The sequence below is a fragment of the Centruroides vittatus genome, unplaced genomic scaffold (assembly GCF_030686945.1).
Source record: "Centruroides vittatus isolate TY-2023 unplaced genomic scaffold, ASM3068694v2 contig_341, whole genome shotgun sequence".
In the NCBI taxonomy this organism is placed as follows: Eukaryota; Metazoa; Arthropoda; class Arachnida; order Scorpiones; family Buthidae; genus Centruroides; species Centruroides vittatus.
This window is the reverse complement of record NW_027122166.1, coordinates 1,413,003-1,430,785: the sequence shown is the minus strand read 5'-3', so window position 1 is coordinate 1,430,785 and position 17,783 is coordinate 1,413,003. Positions and strand designations below refer to the sequence as shown.

Genomic DNA, 17,783 nt, shown 5'->3' with positions numbered 1-17,783 from the left:
GTGACGAATTTCATTTAGTAATCAATTTCGTGTTACGTTTACTTAATAATACGCACGTGGCGAAATGTACATATAAAAGTATATTTTTAAAAATAATTTAAACAAAGGAAATTGATTAAATTAAATTAAAAAAATAAATAAAATAAAAAAGTAAATTTCACGTTTTATTAACGTTATCTCTGCCACGTTATCGCCTTTAATTTTTATCTGATATACAGTAACTTACGAGGGGAAAATAATATAATTTAACAGTAATATGCAAATTAAATTTAAAAATAAATTGAACAAAGAGTTGAATTAAGTATAAAAGTTTTTTTTTCTTTTGTCTTTAGGCGGTGCGACATCTGGACAGACCATGAGTTCTGTGGATGAAGTTAACCATTCTACAGAAGCCAAGATGGCGACTCAATATGTAACAGATGAAACAGGTAAATTATCCTACGGTTTAATCGCGTTTTAAAGTTTATAAAGCGTAATTTACACGTGTTAACTACAACACGTGACGATATCCGATCGGTTTCTCCATTGTTCTTGCTTATTGCATTACTACCGATTGAATGGTGCTTGAACTTATTGCAGAGTTGTTAACCCTTAATTTGGAGTATTATCATTCAAAAAATTAGGAGGTCCTCTCATGACTTAGCATTGTTTAACTTCTTTCAATCTCCCTTTCTGTATTGTTACAAATCGTTTGCGATAATTGTTATATTTAATTAGATTTAGCGTGTTTATTTTGTATGATGCGAGTCGATAAGTTACTGATTTATGGTGTTTATAAAATATTCTAATAACTGATTTAGTTGTTTATATAAGGGCTAATTAGAAGAATTGCTTACTTTCTATGTTGCAAAGAAACGATTATTTAATTTTCTATGACTCTTCTTCTATTGGAATTATTGTTTTTTTTTATTATTATTATTTTATTTGTAGTGCTCTTGGTTTTATTAAATCTTGTTTAAGCACAATTTAAAATGAATGTTTTTGTGAGAATTCAAAGGTGTCTCGTAATACAAAAACTTTTTTCTGTGTTTCTTTTATAGAACTAGTAGTTTGACATGTCTGTAAACAGTAATGACTTGTGTAATGTGTGGACTATTAATAATTAAAATGAAATTATGTCTTCTGTATCTAAAGTTTCTTTCTTTGTTTCTTAATCAAATGGTTACTATTATTTTTCGTTGTAGTAATTGTTATAATTGCATTAGTTGTATCGATATTTTGCTATTTTTTCATATGTATGTATTTTAATTCTGTAATAATCTCTGTGATTTTTTTTGTTTTAGAATACAATATAAATCATGCAAGATGTATGGTCTTTTTGATTATGTGCTTGTTAGGAAGATGATTTGTGCAAATCCTAGATGTCGTCCTGGGTTCGGAAGTGTGGTTGAACTGTTCGATGTCGGTGGGGATGTTCCAATACTGTTGATACTGTATCGATACTTCCCTTCGATACGAGTACTTTTTCTACTTGATACTTTTCTTCGGGTGTCAGATCTGGTGTCGTTAATTTTTCGTAGACTGGTAAGATCCAATTGAAATTGATTTTGCAGCCGAATCTGAAATTGTATTTGGCTTTTAAAGTCTGTTTCAGCTGAAACCGAAACCAAAATCTTGCACTGTCTTTTGGTTAAGTTAAGCTGATTAATAAATTTTTGGTCTCTTCTTCTTCTTTTCCCATGTTTATATGGGGTCGGCATTTCCTTCTCTAATACATTTCTCCCTATCAAGGGCTTCTTCTCTCTTAATTCCCCTCTGGTACAAGTGTTCTTCCACTTATCTTTCCAATGCATCTTTGGTCTTCTTCTTTCCTTTTTACTACCAGTTTTCTGATCTTCTTTCCAACATAATTGTCACTTCTTTGCTCTATGTTGCCAAACCATCTCAACCTACATTCTTGCATCTTTTTGCTCAAGGGGCCCATCTTAACAGAACCTCTAATAAAATCATTTCTTATTCTATCCTTCCTTGATACTCCACACATCCATCTCAACATTCTCATCTCTGCCACCTCCATCTTTCTTTCTTGGGCTCTTGTTATTGCTCATGTCTTGGCTCCATATAACATTGCAGGTCTAACAACTGATTTATACAATTTTCCTTTCAGATTGCAGCTAACTTTCTTGTTGCATAACACACTGCTCAGCTTCCTCCAGTTCATACATCCACATTGAATTCTATGCTGCCTCTCCAAATTCAATTTTCCTCCCATCTTGACAAATGTCCCAGGATATTTGAAACTCTAAACAAAAGGGAGTGGTACATTTTGGATTTTAATATTACACTTGTCTCTACCATTCAGTCATATAAGCTGTTTTAGTTCTGCTAATCTTCATGCCCCTTTCTTCAAAAACTTTCCTCCAATCTTCCAGTTTCTTCTCAGCCTTGGTTTGGGAAAGTTCATACAGCACAATATCATCCACAAACAGCATACTACACAAAGCCTTTCACACTTCATGTCACACACCAACACGTCCATTATCAGGTCAAACAAATAAGGGCTAAGGGCCAATTCCTGATGTAAACTAACATTAACGAAGAACCTTTCTGTAGTGCTCACACTACTCTTAACTTGGGTCTCTGCTCCCTCGTATATTTCTTTGATGAGCCTAATGTTTTTTTCTGGAACATTTTTTTACCTCAAACATCTCATACCTCTTGCCTTGGTACTATTATATGCCTTTTCTAGATCTACAAACACCATGTGCAAATCTTCCTGCTTGGAAACCTGTGCCTTTTCATCAGCTGTTTTAGAGCAAAGATAGCATCAGTCATACTCCTTCCCTGCAAAAAGCCAAACTGTTCCTCTCCAATCTCAGATTCCTGCCTAATCCTTTGTTCTACAACTTTCTCCCAAATCTTCATAGTATGAGACAATAAGTTTATACCTCTGTAATTTCTGCAATTCTGTATATCACCTTTACCCTTAAAGATTGGCACCAGAATGCTCTTCCTCCATTCATCTGGGATCTTCTGCTGCTAGAGTTTCTTCATAAGGTCTTGATATTCATTATATGTATTGCATCAAATTTCATTTTCAGAATCTATATACAGTATGCTTAGAGTTCAGATTACCATTTATAAATAACTTACCAATTATTTGAAACACTAATATATATTGATTTTAATATTTTTTTATCTTAAATCAACTGATACAGGATTGTAACATTTAGTTTATGTCGGTATTAGAAATCAGTTTTAATAGTTTGTTAACCTGCTTTATTTTAGCTAGTTGTGATTATTTTTGTTAAAATTAACAGTTCCAATTGCACAAAATGTTTCAAAGTCAAGCCACAGAATGAACAGTGTCAGCCGACAAGATTTTCAGGTTGATGCCTGATGCAATACTGGTTGGTATTGATACTTTTGTGGTATAGGGAGTCTCTAGGCGAGGCATGGGCAAATGCGGCACCGAGAGCCGCATGCAGCTCTTTTTGAGTTACATGCGGCTCTTGCTGAAAGTGCTATCCTTCCCAGCCTTACCATACTATCTGCCACAACAGTACAGAACTGCGGCTCCCATGCATTTTGCAAAACCTACATTTTGGCTCCCACTGAACTCTTGCTTGCCCACCCCTGCTCTAGGCATTTGCCTACAGTTCTGGGGACCCAGGAATGAATCCAGACGAGTCAAAAACTCCAGGAATGTTTTTGGGGATGGTCTGTTTTAGATACACTGGAGCCCTGTCCCTCGCCATTTGGCCGAATCACGTTGAACTTGGTTAAAAAGGTCTTAGTGCCAACAGGTCAGAGAGATTAAAACAAAAAAATCAAGTGTAAGAACAAAATTTTCAGAACCTCATTTATTAAATAAACTGCTAACTTCTGAACAAAAGATATTTTATTGCAAAGATTAACACTAAAAGCAAAATCTTCATATTTTAAATAAACAACTTTAATTTTTTTGAAATCTTATATCAACTGCTTTTTTCAATCTGACGAAATAGTTATGTAAGCTAAATCAAACAACTCTGATTTAACTTCAAAATAATTGCCAATCTCTACTTTCTTGGAGTTCAGAATCTTTTTAGAAACCATTATTCCTACAACTATACTTCTTACTGTAAACTGGATGAATTATACTTCTTTCTTCGACGTAAAACCCTTCACAATCCAGTATTAGGTGTTTATATAACTGCTAACGTTTTCAACCCAAAAATAGTTTCAAATGCCAGTGAATGGAACGAAGAAACCGAAGCGAATTCTATTCCAATTTTGGAATCTTGAAATTGGAAGATAAGATGGAATATTATGCTCGAGCTGGGATGTTATCTACGCATGCGTACTATTACGTTCGCTGATCTTTGAATGTAAAACGGATTAATACAATATTAAGTTATTTGTGGGTGCGCATTTCCCTCATAGCAATATTTCCAGGCTGGAGATGTTGATGATTTGTAGTGATGCATGTGTTGTGCAAACTCGCTTTATATATCTCTAGGGTCTCAAGTGTTCTGAGTTGGTCCGTGTGGTTTGACATTCTGATTATACGAGCATTTTGGAGGTCGGCAGTGATTCCCTGCTGTGTGGCATACGTTGCCAGTGTGGTAGATAGTTTATTGTTGGCAATGTTGTACCTGTGCTCACGGAGGCGCTGATGGAGGGAGCGTTTGGTCGAGCCCACATAGACCAGACTTCTATTAAATCTGTCATCCCACAGGGAAACCGCATATATGCCCGGTGCGTTTTTCATGTCCAAATTGTCCTTCCCATTTCGAAGTAAGCTGTATACTGACCTCGGCCTCCTATAAGCTATTTTATTTTGGGTGCTGGATGCGATTTCTCTGTATATCGCATCTAAATGGTGGTTGTACTCAACTATTTTTCGTGCACTATTATCAACGGATCTTACCCCGGCTTGTAGGTTGTTACGAGTATTTCCCCGTGTGTACTTGCGTGCTATGTTGTACACTATGTTCCTCTCATAACCGTGTTGTGATGCCACTTCCTGGATACAGCTAAGCTTGGCTAATGTGTCTTCGTATTTCGAGTTGTGCGTGAACCTGCGCTTAATTAGTGCCCTAAAAGCCGCTATCTTATATGAATATGGATCCTCAGAGAAAGCTGGGATGAACAGAGGTACATGGCATTTTTTGTAAAATACCTTATGCGTGGTCTTATTGTTCCTTATTTGAATGTCCAAGTCGAGGAAATGCGTGGAGGTGTTGCTTTTTTGTTCCAATTTAACGCTTAGCCGATACCCGTTGCTGTTCATTGTGTTGATAAACCTATTGATGTCCGGTTCTGCCTTCCATATGATAAGGATGTCATCTACATACCTCCTGTAGAGGAGGATGTTGGTAAGGAATGAAGGGATGATTTGTTGTTCAAGTCTCCTGATCACTAGTTCGCATAAGTCACCCGATAGTGGGCTGCCCATGGGGACACCTCGTTTTTGTAGGTATGTTTTGTTACTGAACCGGAAAAAGGATGAGTAACAGAGGATGTGCGCCAATTCTAGGATCTGCTTGTGTTGTGGATAGGCGTGGGGTCGGGCTGGTAATACATCCCTGATCTCGCAAAAACACGTCTGTATTTTAATGGACGGGAACAGTGACACAAAATCAAGAACGGTGATACAAGCTGCTTCAGTAGTGGTGAGAAACCTCAAGGACTCCACCAGTTTGATCGGGTTCCTGATAGCCCAAGGGTACGCCTTCATTTGGTCACACACAAGTTTGTGTATGGCAGATTCCAAAGCCCTGGTGGGGGATCTGGCCTTATCTAGGACTGGTCCGAGAGAGGGTGTGTCTTTATGAGTTTTGGCAAAGGCGAACAGCCTAGGCATGTCAGGGGACGCCACAACCACCCTACGCAAGCCCCACTCCCCAGCTAACTTGGTTTGTGTGAAGTGTTTCACCCTTGCCTGCAACCTTTGGAGGTATCCATCATCCGCGTTTTCACCATTATTCCTGTTCCCATTTGAACGAGAATTATTCAATGTGGTATTTTGTAAAATAGAAACTGCTATTGAACAAGATTAAATCAAGTAACATTACCAAGATCACACCCGAAGATGGACTAGTATGAGTCCAAAAATACTTTTAGAAAATGGAAGTCTTTGCATGGAAAGTAACTAATTCTAAGAAAAAAGATTAAAGATTAGATTAGTGACTGTTCCATATGTTAATTATAATTGTATTATTCTATTTAATTTATAACATCAGTCATTTATTTTTAAATGTAATCGGTTGCATCTCTTCTCGTATTTTGGTGTTAAATTATTTATATTTTCTCTTAGGTTAGCAATAAGAATTCATATTTATTTTTAATAATCTATAATTTGGTTAACTAACTTCAGAGTAAGCTGATTTTTTTTTTTCTTTCTCTGTCATTTTGATATTTTGAAACTGGGTTTAATATAAAAAAAACTGTTTTGTTGTTTAACATGCTATGCAGCTAATAATATAAATGAAATTAATTTGAAAATATGACATGACATTATTGATTTTAAAAAAAGTACATAATTTATTCATGTAAGCTTTTTATTAATATAGGCTAACCCTATAAACTTTAAAAGGTAGAAATACGTGACAGTATTTAATAATTTAGTGTGTGAATTAAAATTTACATAAAGTATTTTAATATTTCAGTCTGAAAATCTAGTATAACTCTCTAATTTTTTTTAATTTATCAAAAAGTGCTCTGTATTTTATATACATTTTTAAAGTACAATAACAGTTTTAATCAGCATTAATCATCTATAGAAGCCTTTCTTCTTTTTATAGCCAAAAATTTGGTTAAAAAAGAAGAAATTTGCTAAATCTGAAAATTTTGACTATTGAACTATTGCATTTTATTGAGGATGGGGCCAGAAAAATGCTTTTTCAAAAGCATTTATTTATTAAAGTTTTAACTTCTTGGCTTAGTTAACTTTTTTTTTTTTTAGAATTATATTTATACATTCCAATTTAAAGCAGGATTAAAAGTATATTGATGCATTCTACATAACTAGTAATTCTTGACTGATATGCCATGAACTAGGTTGCCACACAAAATTTCAACAAATCATCTAAAAATTATTTTTGTTTTTTTTTACATAAAAAGTTAGATCCTCAGTATCAATTTGTGTCATTTAAACATTTAAAACCATCTTTGATGTGACTAAGAACTTGTGTCACATAACACACTTAATTAACAAGTAATCTGTTTTTTAAATATTGTCAACTGTTTTGTTTGCTTGATTTCTGTAGGTAAAAAAGATAGGTTTGTTTAATAATAATCAATTTCATAAATTTTGACAAGAATTATTATAGACCTTGTTACTTTTTATTAATGAATTTCATTTTATATTCATCTAATGTTAATTCTGTACAGATCTTTTGCTTTACAAAGATAGAAAACATCTCTGTAGGTTTGGTTTGGTTTGGTAAACTGACTATGATGTGAGATAATTAAAAATTTCTGTATCCTTCAACATTGTATATTTTACTTCAATTGAATAATTATGCAAGTATATTGTTGATATTTAATATTGGCTACATGCCAATATTAAGTAATTGCTTAATGTATTGCTATACAGTTACTTTTTCTGAAAATTTCTCAGTTTTTCTCTTTGGTGGGTATTTTAAATTTTGATGCTTGATTTTAAAAATACTTTGTCTCAACTACTTTGTTTGTCGTACTGATCATTTTGTCCTGCTTCCTTGTACTTAGCGAACACTAAAGATCCGTGTTTAATTTTAGCATTGGTGATCTGGTAATTATCAGTACGAGCTCTTTTATATTCATTCTGTTTTTGTCTACATAAACTTTTAAAATAATTTGTGTCGTAATTATCTGTATTATAAGAACTTGAATCTGGTCTAATTTAGAAATATATAATTCATAAAGTTTTTTGTTTTGGAAAGAGATTTTGGTGTAGATCCTTCAAGTTTAGTTGTCTATTTCCTTTTTATTATTTTTGTGGTTCTGTTATATATAAGACATGATCAAAAAGTTTCTGTTCGAAGGCTGTACAGTCCAGATTTGGTATTGCCAGTCGTGCAAAAGCTCCATGACCATTTAGGCAAGCATCCCACTGTTTCACCAGCTTGAATATACCCCATTGGTAAAACTCTTGTTTCTGCTGTTTGAAGAAGTCTGAAACTACCTGCTGCCGGAACCTACCTGCTACTTCTATGTCTGACCGGAACTGTCGACCTTTTAAGGACTTCTTTAAGAGATCAATGAGGAGAGATCAGGGCTGTAAGGCAGGTGCTAGAGTGTCTCCCACTTTAGTGCGCGTAACTTCTGTGTTGCGACATTTGTGGTATGGGGATGTGCATTATCATGAAGCAGGAATTATCCCATTTTGCAGTTTTCCTGGACGTTTCGTCTTAATTGCACATCTTAATCTCTCCAGCATTTTGCAGTACCATGCCCTAGTGATGGAGACACTTGGTTTCTTGAAATCAATAAGCAATGGGCCCTGGTGATCGAAGAACAGGATAAGCATCACTTTTCCAGCAGATGACTGGCTCTTGAACTTCTTGGGACGAGGAGACAAAGGATGACACTACAGCATGGTTGCCGCTTTTGACTCAGGTTCCCAGTGGTGGCACCAGCTTTCATCACCAGCAACAATGCGCTCAAGGAACATGTTGCCTTCAACATTGAAATAAATCAGGTGCTTCAGGGAAACAGGCTACCATAAGGTCTGCAGCCAGTGGATACTCCGGGCGTTAGCCATCCAGTTTGATTGTTGTTCGGAATTTAACTCCTGCCAGATTATGTATTGCACACTACCAAAGCATTAAATCATAATTAAATACATTTACATCCAGCAGTCTCACTGTTCCATTTTAAAAACAACATCCAAACAGCAACTTTCGTTCCTATAAACCAGGGATGTCAAACTGGTGGGCCGCATGTGGCCCTGATGTGATTTTTTTTATGACCCACGGCCACGATGCTCTGAAATTTAAATAAAACAGCTTACAGATCAAGATTGATAAACATCTATTTGCCATAATGAAGATTGTTTGTTCTTTCTTTGAATCTAGATATTGAAAAACTAGTAGGAGGAAGTAGCGCTAGCAAGTTTCCAGTGAAAACAATTAATTTTAGTTTTATAAATATGTACGTTAGATAAAATAAATGTTTAAATAAAAGCAATACTATAGCAATAATATATTGTTCAGTTGAATTCACTGAACTACATAATGTGTTTTAATTGCCCTATCTATATTCCTGCATTCTCACTTCAAATTATAATTTTAAGAAAAATTTGTAAATGTGATGTGGCCCGTGTGAATCTTACCAGTTGCATTAATGGCCCACTGTTTAAATGAGTTTGACACACCTGCTATAAACATAAACAGTTTACATGATGCTGTATTGTTGCTATTATGTTAACAATGTCAACATTATTATTATGTATTGTAACAAAAATAATTGGCATATTGATGGAAAAATTTAACTACACTAATATTGCAGAACACTGAATATATAACATTTTTCAAAACTTTGAAATTTTTGAATAAAAAGGCAAAATGTTTGTTTGTTAAGTTATGACAACACAACACTTGGGCAATCTGCCTAGGGGGGATGCCTTCCGGGAGGATTTTTTAAGGGAAACTGACCCCTATTTAAGCATTACAGACGTGGAGAAAACCTGGAAAACGACACGTGGCCAGCCCGTCCGAGCGGGACACAAACCCACGATCGAACTCCCAGTGTTTAGGTTACAAAGACCGCTTGGCCACTGGTGGGCCACAAAATGTTTAACTTAAGCAAAGATCAAATTTATTATTAAAAACTTGTGGAGAATTTTAATAATAGCATAATTACATAATTTTAGTGGGTTTTTTTTAATTGTTTTTAGTTAGTTAGGTTTTTAATATAATACATTGATTTCACTCGCTGACATGAAATGTTTAAGTAGAGGTGGTTAAATTTTGTTTTTCCATAAAAAGTTTAAGTTGAAAAAATGAAATAGTTTAGAATTGAAATTTAATAAAATTTTGTGACATTTTGAAGATGCTTGTGCTGTAAGATATTTCTTAAAGCACAAACCTCTCTAGAATGTCACAGTATCCAATAAATTTTAATTTTTAACTAAAAGATACCGTGAATATAAATTAAAGACTTGTACTGTACTTAATTTGTTGCAGATGTAATTTACAAAATTTTCTTTTGTTTAGCTATCATTTTATTCTTTGCAGTAAATTTTTTAATATTATTCTTTATATAAAGAAATTGTTGTTATAATGTACCAAATGATCTGCCAGAAATTAATAATTGGGTTTACAAATTTATTGTTTATAAACTGTAATATATATGTGAATGGCATTGCAAAATGATGCAAAATAACGGAGTCTGACTGCCTTTAAATTATATTATGAATTACAAATATACAAGGGTTTGGGTCTGACTGCTAAAGGCAGTCGGACCCAGACCCTTGTGCATTTGTAATTTATAATATAATTACTTTTAAATTCTAACAAAAACAAATCTATTCAACATCTTAATTTATGAAATTATTACATACAAAGATTGCTTTTAGCCCTTGGTATAATTAAATTAAATATAATATCCAACACCTCCTTTTGTAGCTGCTCTGCATCTTGTAGTAATGCCACCTTCAACTCTATCATTCTACTGTTGTGTACCCTTTCTCAAGCCATCTTGTTATATTATGAAGCCGAATTACGCCTGTCTCCTTTCCACCCATTTAATGTTTACTGTTCATACAGTTTATTTTGTATAGTTTTAAGTATATTAACCTTTTTATATTAATTACCAACTGAAGAGGGACTATTTCTGATAGTCCAAAATGCATTTTGGTTATTTATGTTGTTTACTTATACTCATGTAGTCTGTTTTCTTCTGTACACCGTTTTTGTTTTATTAAATGTTCTACAGAGTTGCAAATCACACCTAAACTCAAATTTTCCAGCAAATAAATGTAAAAAACTTACAGATCAAATGTTTTCAGCCACGAAATTTATCGGCTTTCTTCGGGAAAAAATAGACGGAAAAGCGTTCTCTTTTTCTGTTTATTTCTGTTTAAAAGAATGCTTTTCCAGTTACTTTTTCCTGAAGAAGGCTGATAAATTTGTGGCCGGAAACATTCGATCTGTAAGTTTTTTACCCTTATTTGCTGGAAAATTTGAGTTTAAGTGTGATTTGCGACTCCATCAAAAACAGGAACCGTACATATAAAGTTATATTTAGTGTTAAATGTTTTACATCGATTCCTAAGTATTTGTGCCTATTACCACTGGTGTGATAAGCACTTATTATCTACCTCATATTAGTAGATAAAATATAAATTAAAATTAATTTAATATAAATATAATAGGTTTTTTAATGCCACAAAATTATGATTTATCTAGAAATTTCTTCTGAAAGATGTTGAACAAACTGAAATTTAAAATTAACTTTCAGATTAGTGAAAATGTGAGAACTAAATTTAGTGTTAATTAAATCTCTCAATACTCACATGAGTGAGTATTGAGAGATTTTCTAAATTTACTAGGTAATTTATAAAGTAGTAAAGTATTCAATTAATAGATAAATTTTGATAACTCAAAATTTTGATTGTTTTTCTAATATTATAGCTACTCAATAAGTTTTTAAAAAAGAGGAGGATATTATCAAGTTGCTTAATCTTTTTAAGCATTAATTTTGAACAAACCCATAGCTTTAATTAGTGGTGCCTTGTATTTATTGAATATCTGTTGATTGATAATTTGTTTATTACTACATTCTTTAAAATGTGTATTTAACTGAATTTTAACTTTTCAATAGGAATTGTGGTGCTCTTCGAATATTTTGTTACTTTAGATTAGATTGTTTTTTCTTTCTTCAAAAACCACCTCCAAATACCTTCTGCATGCCTTGTATTAATAAAATCTTTACTTTCTCAGTACTGTTTTTATATATAATACAGTGAAGAACTGATCAGAGCAGTAAAAATGTATTTCTGGCTTTTATTTACATTAATTTTTAACATGCTAATTAGAAGATTTTGTCTTAACAGGATTTATTTTTCTAGTATTTCATTGTTATCTGATGTTGCTTATGGATTTTATTTATTATTATTATTTTTTATTACTTTTAAAGGGCATTATGACTTCAATAATAAAACTATCAGCAGTATAATATATTTATTTTAGATGAAATTAAAAAAAAAATCATAATCCAGTTAAGAAAAGTTTTTTTATATAAATTCTCTTATCAAACTTTTTAAAAATATTTTAGAAATTATAAAGGCATCTCCTGAAGTTTTTTAAAATCACCTTTTTTGACCTTGATTATTAAAATGGGTGGTTGGTTGAATCTGTCATTGACACTGTGGTACCTTAATTTTACTGCCCTTGTGCATCCATCTGAAATGTGTATATGGTTTTTTCCCACCCTTTGTAAAATTAATTCATTTTAAATTAAACATTGATTTTCATTTATTGTATTATCAAACATTGGTTTCTAAATGTTTATTTTTAAAATATATAACAAAATAGAATAACAAGGTTTTTAAGATTCATTTCAAACTCGTAAGATGTAAACTATGCTTATTGATTTTGTTCTATTGGAATGGAGTGAATTTTAAATATGTCAAAAGACAAATATTCAGAGTCTGTTGTTTTAAAAATAATTAAGCCAAAAGAAATAAAATACACAATGTTCAAAATGTTGATCATTCCAAGAACATTCTAAATTCATTCAATAAGTATCTAAAAAATACAGATTAAAAATATTTCTAAAATTTTCTTTTGAAATATTAACATTTTCTGTGATTTTGGGCAGTCCCATTTAGAGCCTATTTTCTTCCAGAACCTTCTAAATTAATTTATTAAAATAATTTAATTATAATTATTAAATTTAGCAAGGAGATGGTGCCTGATTCCTGCCTCTAGTACCAAATTACTTAACATTAAGAAACCTGTCTAGATAATTAAATGTCTCAAGAAATTTTTATTTCTGTCTGTTGGTTAAATTTCATTAACAATCAAAACTTAGATGATTTGTATTTGATAAATGAATAAATTTAAAGCAAATATATCACCCTTTTTACTTTCTCGACTCTGTTATATATAATGATAAAGTATGACAATTGGTCAAAAAATGACCCCCAAGAATTTACATTTTTGGACTTGGGCCATTGAAATTTGGGGGATTTTTCTGTATGTATGGATGTCTGTGTGGAGGGACACAATTTTGTTTACTCACTTTTCAAGCTCATTTACTCCTGTGCTTTTTGTCGAAATTTTCTGAAATTTTGAAGGTGTATTAGGGGCATTGGCACTATCAAATTTTGGTGGTTAAAGGTCGAAGGGCAGATAGAGGGGGGATTGTGTATTGTATCTGAAATGGGATTAGACTTAATGAAAATTTTACTCGTTATTAGCATTCACAACTTTTATAAAACTTGTCTCTACCCTCAAAATTCAGCTTTTTGCCATTTTATAATTATTAAAAATATAAAACTTTTTAAAATAAAATATAACAGATAGTGCCACACAGTTTTCAATTTTGCCAGGAAAGTTAAGCAACTGGATGTGTTAATATATTGACTTGTACATTATTATTAAAAATAAAATATATTAAAGTTTCTAAGAATATATTATTGTGAAAAGAAAGAGTAATTAAAGTTGATGATACTGCTTATAGCAGAGAGTGTGTGTTTGCTTATTAATTTTTTTTCCCTCCAAAAACAAAGGATCAGACTGGAATTTTTAACACACAAACATCCAAGTGTTTTCAGACTACTTCAGCCTTTCCTCGGGGATTAGGACATTGTTCCTTCTAAACTACTCTATAAGCTTTTAACAAATTAAAACCAGGAACTTTACAACAGTTTTTTAATGTTCTAGCATTTGGATGTTTATGTTAAATATACTCCAATAAATTGTTTTTTGATTTAGTATTCTAGCCTTGATCATAAATCACATGAGAAGTATAAAAATCTATGTAGAAGTTTATTAAATCCAAGAAATGTTTAGACATTACTGTGTTTAATTTTTTTTTTTTTAAATCTAAGTTAATAATTACCATAATTTTGTGCTTATAACCCACCATGATGTATATCTGGAGAAATTTGCTAGAATGAAAAAAACCTCACATCCCACTGCACTGTATATTCTATGCCTATGGATTGATGGCTACTTCATAGGCAAAAATTTATAATTGCAGTTTAAAATCTGGATATACATTGCACTCCTTTGACTTGTCTTTTAAACATGGATAATACATACATAAAGTTGTAATTGTAAAAGTATTTAAAAGAATTAATTTTTATTTCTGTTTGCAGGGACTTACATAGCAGCAACTCAAAGGCCTGATGGCACATGGCGAAAGGCTAGAAGAGTAAGAGATGGTTATGTTCCACAAGATGAAGTTCCATTGTAAGTGTGTGTGTGTGTGTATATATATTAATGTAATTTAGGTTTGACTAAATGTTTTGCAGACTATACTTTCAAACTCTAATTATTTTTAAAATATCAGTAATAGTTCTTCTCTTTAAACATAAATAACTTCAAATTATTTTTGTCATCGTATATTTTTATTTATAAACTTTTTATTCAAATTATATAATAATTTTAAATATTAGGTCAGATGTATCTGTTTCAAAATCAATACTGTTTTTGTATATTGTTATTGTATATTGTGCCAAAATTTAAAATATCATTTCTATTAAATATTTTTAGAATTGCATATGTAAAGGAGGTTCCATTCCAGAAACCAGCTTATATAAAAATCTCTTTCAATAGGATACTGTCTTTACAGTGAATGTATAATGAAATATAAAAACATTAATTTTCACAAATGACTTTGCTGTTATTAAGATCAAAACTGGCAAAAAGCACCACTGTATCATAGTTCAAAATTTATCATTTGTCAGTTGAAAAATGTATGGAAGTTTGAATTTGGCATACAAAAAGTGAGTTAAAGCTATCAAAGTATTGTATATGAAAGAAAGTTGCCTAAAAGATGAATGAATGAGATGCTTTTGTAATAAATTTAAATTTATCCCAATAGATTAGTTGATTTTACAATGTTTTGGCATGTTAATTGGAGATTATTAGTTTGAATCTCACCTAGGACCAAAAATATATAATTACTAGAAATTCCCCATCAAGCATAATGGAATACTTTTTATTAGAAAGTAGAGATTTCAAAAAATTTGAAGAGTTGTTAGTATAAACTATTTAATTGCAGAAATGTTATCTATTGTAACATAAAGAGCAAAAAAATAAAATTTTGTCTGGAGTGGACAAAAATAACAGGAGTTATAGAGAATTCACTTATACACACATACAGATTTAGGCTTTTATATTAAAATAATAATAATCTTTTTATAAAATTTCTTTATACATTACATTGTGTGTAAATATTATCGTCTTTTAAAAGATTTCCTTCCTGTCTTCCTTTGGTAATAGACACCTTAATATTGTTTTGATGATTGACATTGTGATACTGTTTCTGCATCCCTTGACACAACCATTCTTAATTCCACATTGATAAAACAAAGATAAATTATATGTGTGTTAGTTAGATGAGTGATAACATTTTCTAAATAATGGGCTTGTTAGATCATTACTTGAGATTGGACTAGAATGTCATATGGTCACCGTGGAAAGATTTTTAAAAAAATTTGTTATAGAAGTGACATGATGAGACTATCTTTTATAAAGTTTAAATTTTAATAAAGTATGTTAAAAATATGCCATATGCCAAAATATTTAAAAATTGCAACTTAAGGGAAATTTCCTCAAGCATGGATGTCACATGGTCACTGATGTCACTGCAATGTAAGTGCAATCACTGATCTGAAATCAATAAAATGTTTATTCTATAGCTAATATTTCTGCAAAATAAGTAGCCTATACTTTCTGTCAGAACATAAAATGAATGTAACCAAATTTCATCTGGATTGGACAAAAATTGTAGGAGTTATAAGGCATTAACACACACATGCATGACAGCTTTTATATTAGTAATTTTATGTACACTATGATTTTCAAATTAGTTACCTTATTCAAGCACACCTTTTTCTATAGAGAACCAATGGATAAAACTTCACATCTTTTAATCCAAGAGCTCTATGGGAGACAAATAATTCCAAAAACCATTGCTAGGAATGCTTTGTGGAGTCTATGTGGAATTTAAAAAAAAAGTTTTAGTCTGTTGCTATTAGCTTATTCGGGCATGTTTAAGTACTGAAAATTTGCAGAGATTTCAACAGATCAGCTGCTTGTTTTTAACTACAGCTGCCACATTGAACACATCCTGTGATTGATACTAGCAGCCTGAAGCACCTCCTTTTAGCAGCATCTGGTTTCATTGCAGCAGCACTTTTTTTCATACACATTGTCAGTCATAATACCTTTAGTAATGATTTTTGAAATTTTATATATATTCTTTTCATAAAGCTTTTTCCTGTGTGCTTGCTAAAATGTATGCAAATCAAATTTAATGAAGTTTTGCCTGTTTTGTTCTCTATGCAGAAAGTGCTAAATAGGGGACAACTTTGATTTGAATCGCTCACTGTCTTTGGGTGAAACTTTTGTGTGTTATGCTACCTGAACTTCAAAGTAACATGGAACATGAATCAAACTTGCTTATGGTAAAGGATGTTCTGGAATATTTTAATCAGTATGTGCTTTTTATCATGCTAAATAATTCATAACCTGTTCCTTTTGTATACTAAGACTTGTTCTAACTACTACTGATTATGGCAGTCTGGACAAGATTCTTGAAACATGCTGTAGATTTTTATAAATAAGAAGAAACACTTGAAAAAGCTTTTTTTTTTTTTCTAGAGCCCTGGAAAATTGTTAATTTTTTAGGATGATTTCTCAATAAATTTTTTAAGTTAAACTTTCATCAGCATGCCTAATTAATTAGAATCCCTTTTTGCCTCTCAGTTTTCTCCTGTTACAAATAGTGTTCAAAGACATTTCCATTTTATATACAGTACAAGTCAGTTTGTTGAAATGCTTAACATGCTTTAATAACATTGTTGAACCTGCAACTTTCACTTGCCAGTTAAACTAGCAGGACTTCCATCTAATATTCATTTCCAAATTGGGTTATTGGGTGTTTATATTTCGAATAATAGGTGTTTACAAAATCAAAATTAGTTTACATTGAATGTTTGAAAGGCAAACAGTTAAATAAGCCAGTCAACAACATGGCTTGTTTGCTACATTTTGCATATGAAAATTAGTTTGCCATATGAATACCTATATACTTTACCAATTTTTCTGCTAAAATTATAATTTTATACTCAGATATTTATTTGAGATCTTTCTAAATATATTGAATTAAGCAGTAACTAAAATTTAAAATTTTTTGTAATTTTAATCGAATACTAAATCTATTCTAAGAATCCAATAAATGCACAAAATATCATTTTTCTTTCAAAAATTTTTTTCAAATTTCTAACCAAATTGATCAGTTTGTTGTTAATTTACATAAATGCACTTTTAGTGTTAATGTGCTTTTGTCATCAGGCAAATGTAAATGATTAAAAGAAAAATCACATTGTAACTTTTGGAATATAATTAGAAAATTTAATTTGTTTAAGCAAAATGTTGTTCATTTCTTTAATACAAAATAAGTTTCATTTAAAAAATGCATAACAGTAAAATCTTGCTAACTTGAAGCTGTCAGCAGGTCTGGACATAGTATACAGGATTTTTAAGTTGAAATTGCTGGTATATAGGAAAATAGGTTGGAGTTAAACTCCAACCTATTTTCCTATATACTCCCTGCTGTTTGATAGATTGATAATCTTAATTTTCTCTGAGTACAGACAATTCACATGGAACATAATATAAACATCATGGCTCCTT

General features: G+C 31.7%; 1 protein-coding gene across 4 annotated transcripts in view; it reads left to right on the top strand.

The window, feature by feature from the left end:
* Pym (partner of Y14 and mago) overlaps positions 1-17,783 on the top strand; it is a 64,373-nt gene that overhangs the window by 44,490 nt on the left and 2,100 nt on the right. For 3 of the 4 annotated variants that reach the window (XM_067268865.1, XM_067268864.1, XM_067268866.1), the window contains exons 2-3: positions 333-428; positions 14,237-14,330. In XM_067268865.1, the coding sequence (XP_067124966.1) occupies positions 356-428; positions 14,237-14,330 (167 nt within the window). In that variant the 5' untranslated portion in view covers positions 333-355. Of the gene's footprint in view, positions 1-106; positions 252-332; positions 429-14,236; positions 14,331-17,783 lie in introns of those variants that run through there. The other variant, XM_067268863.1, reaches the window with a different exon arrangement.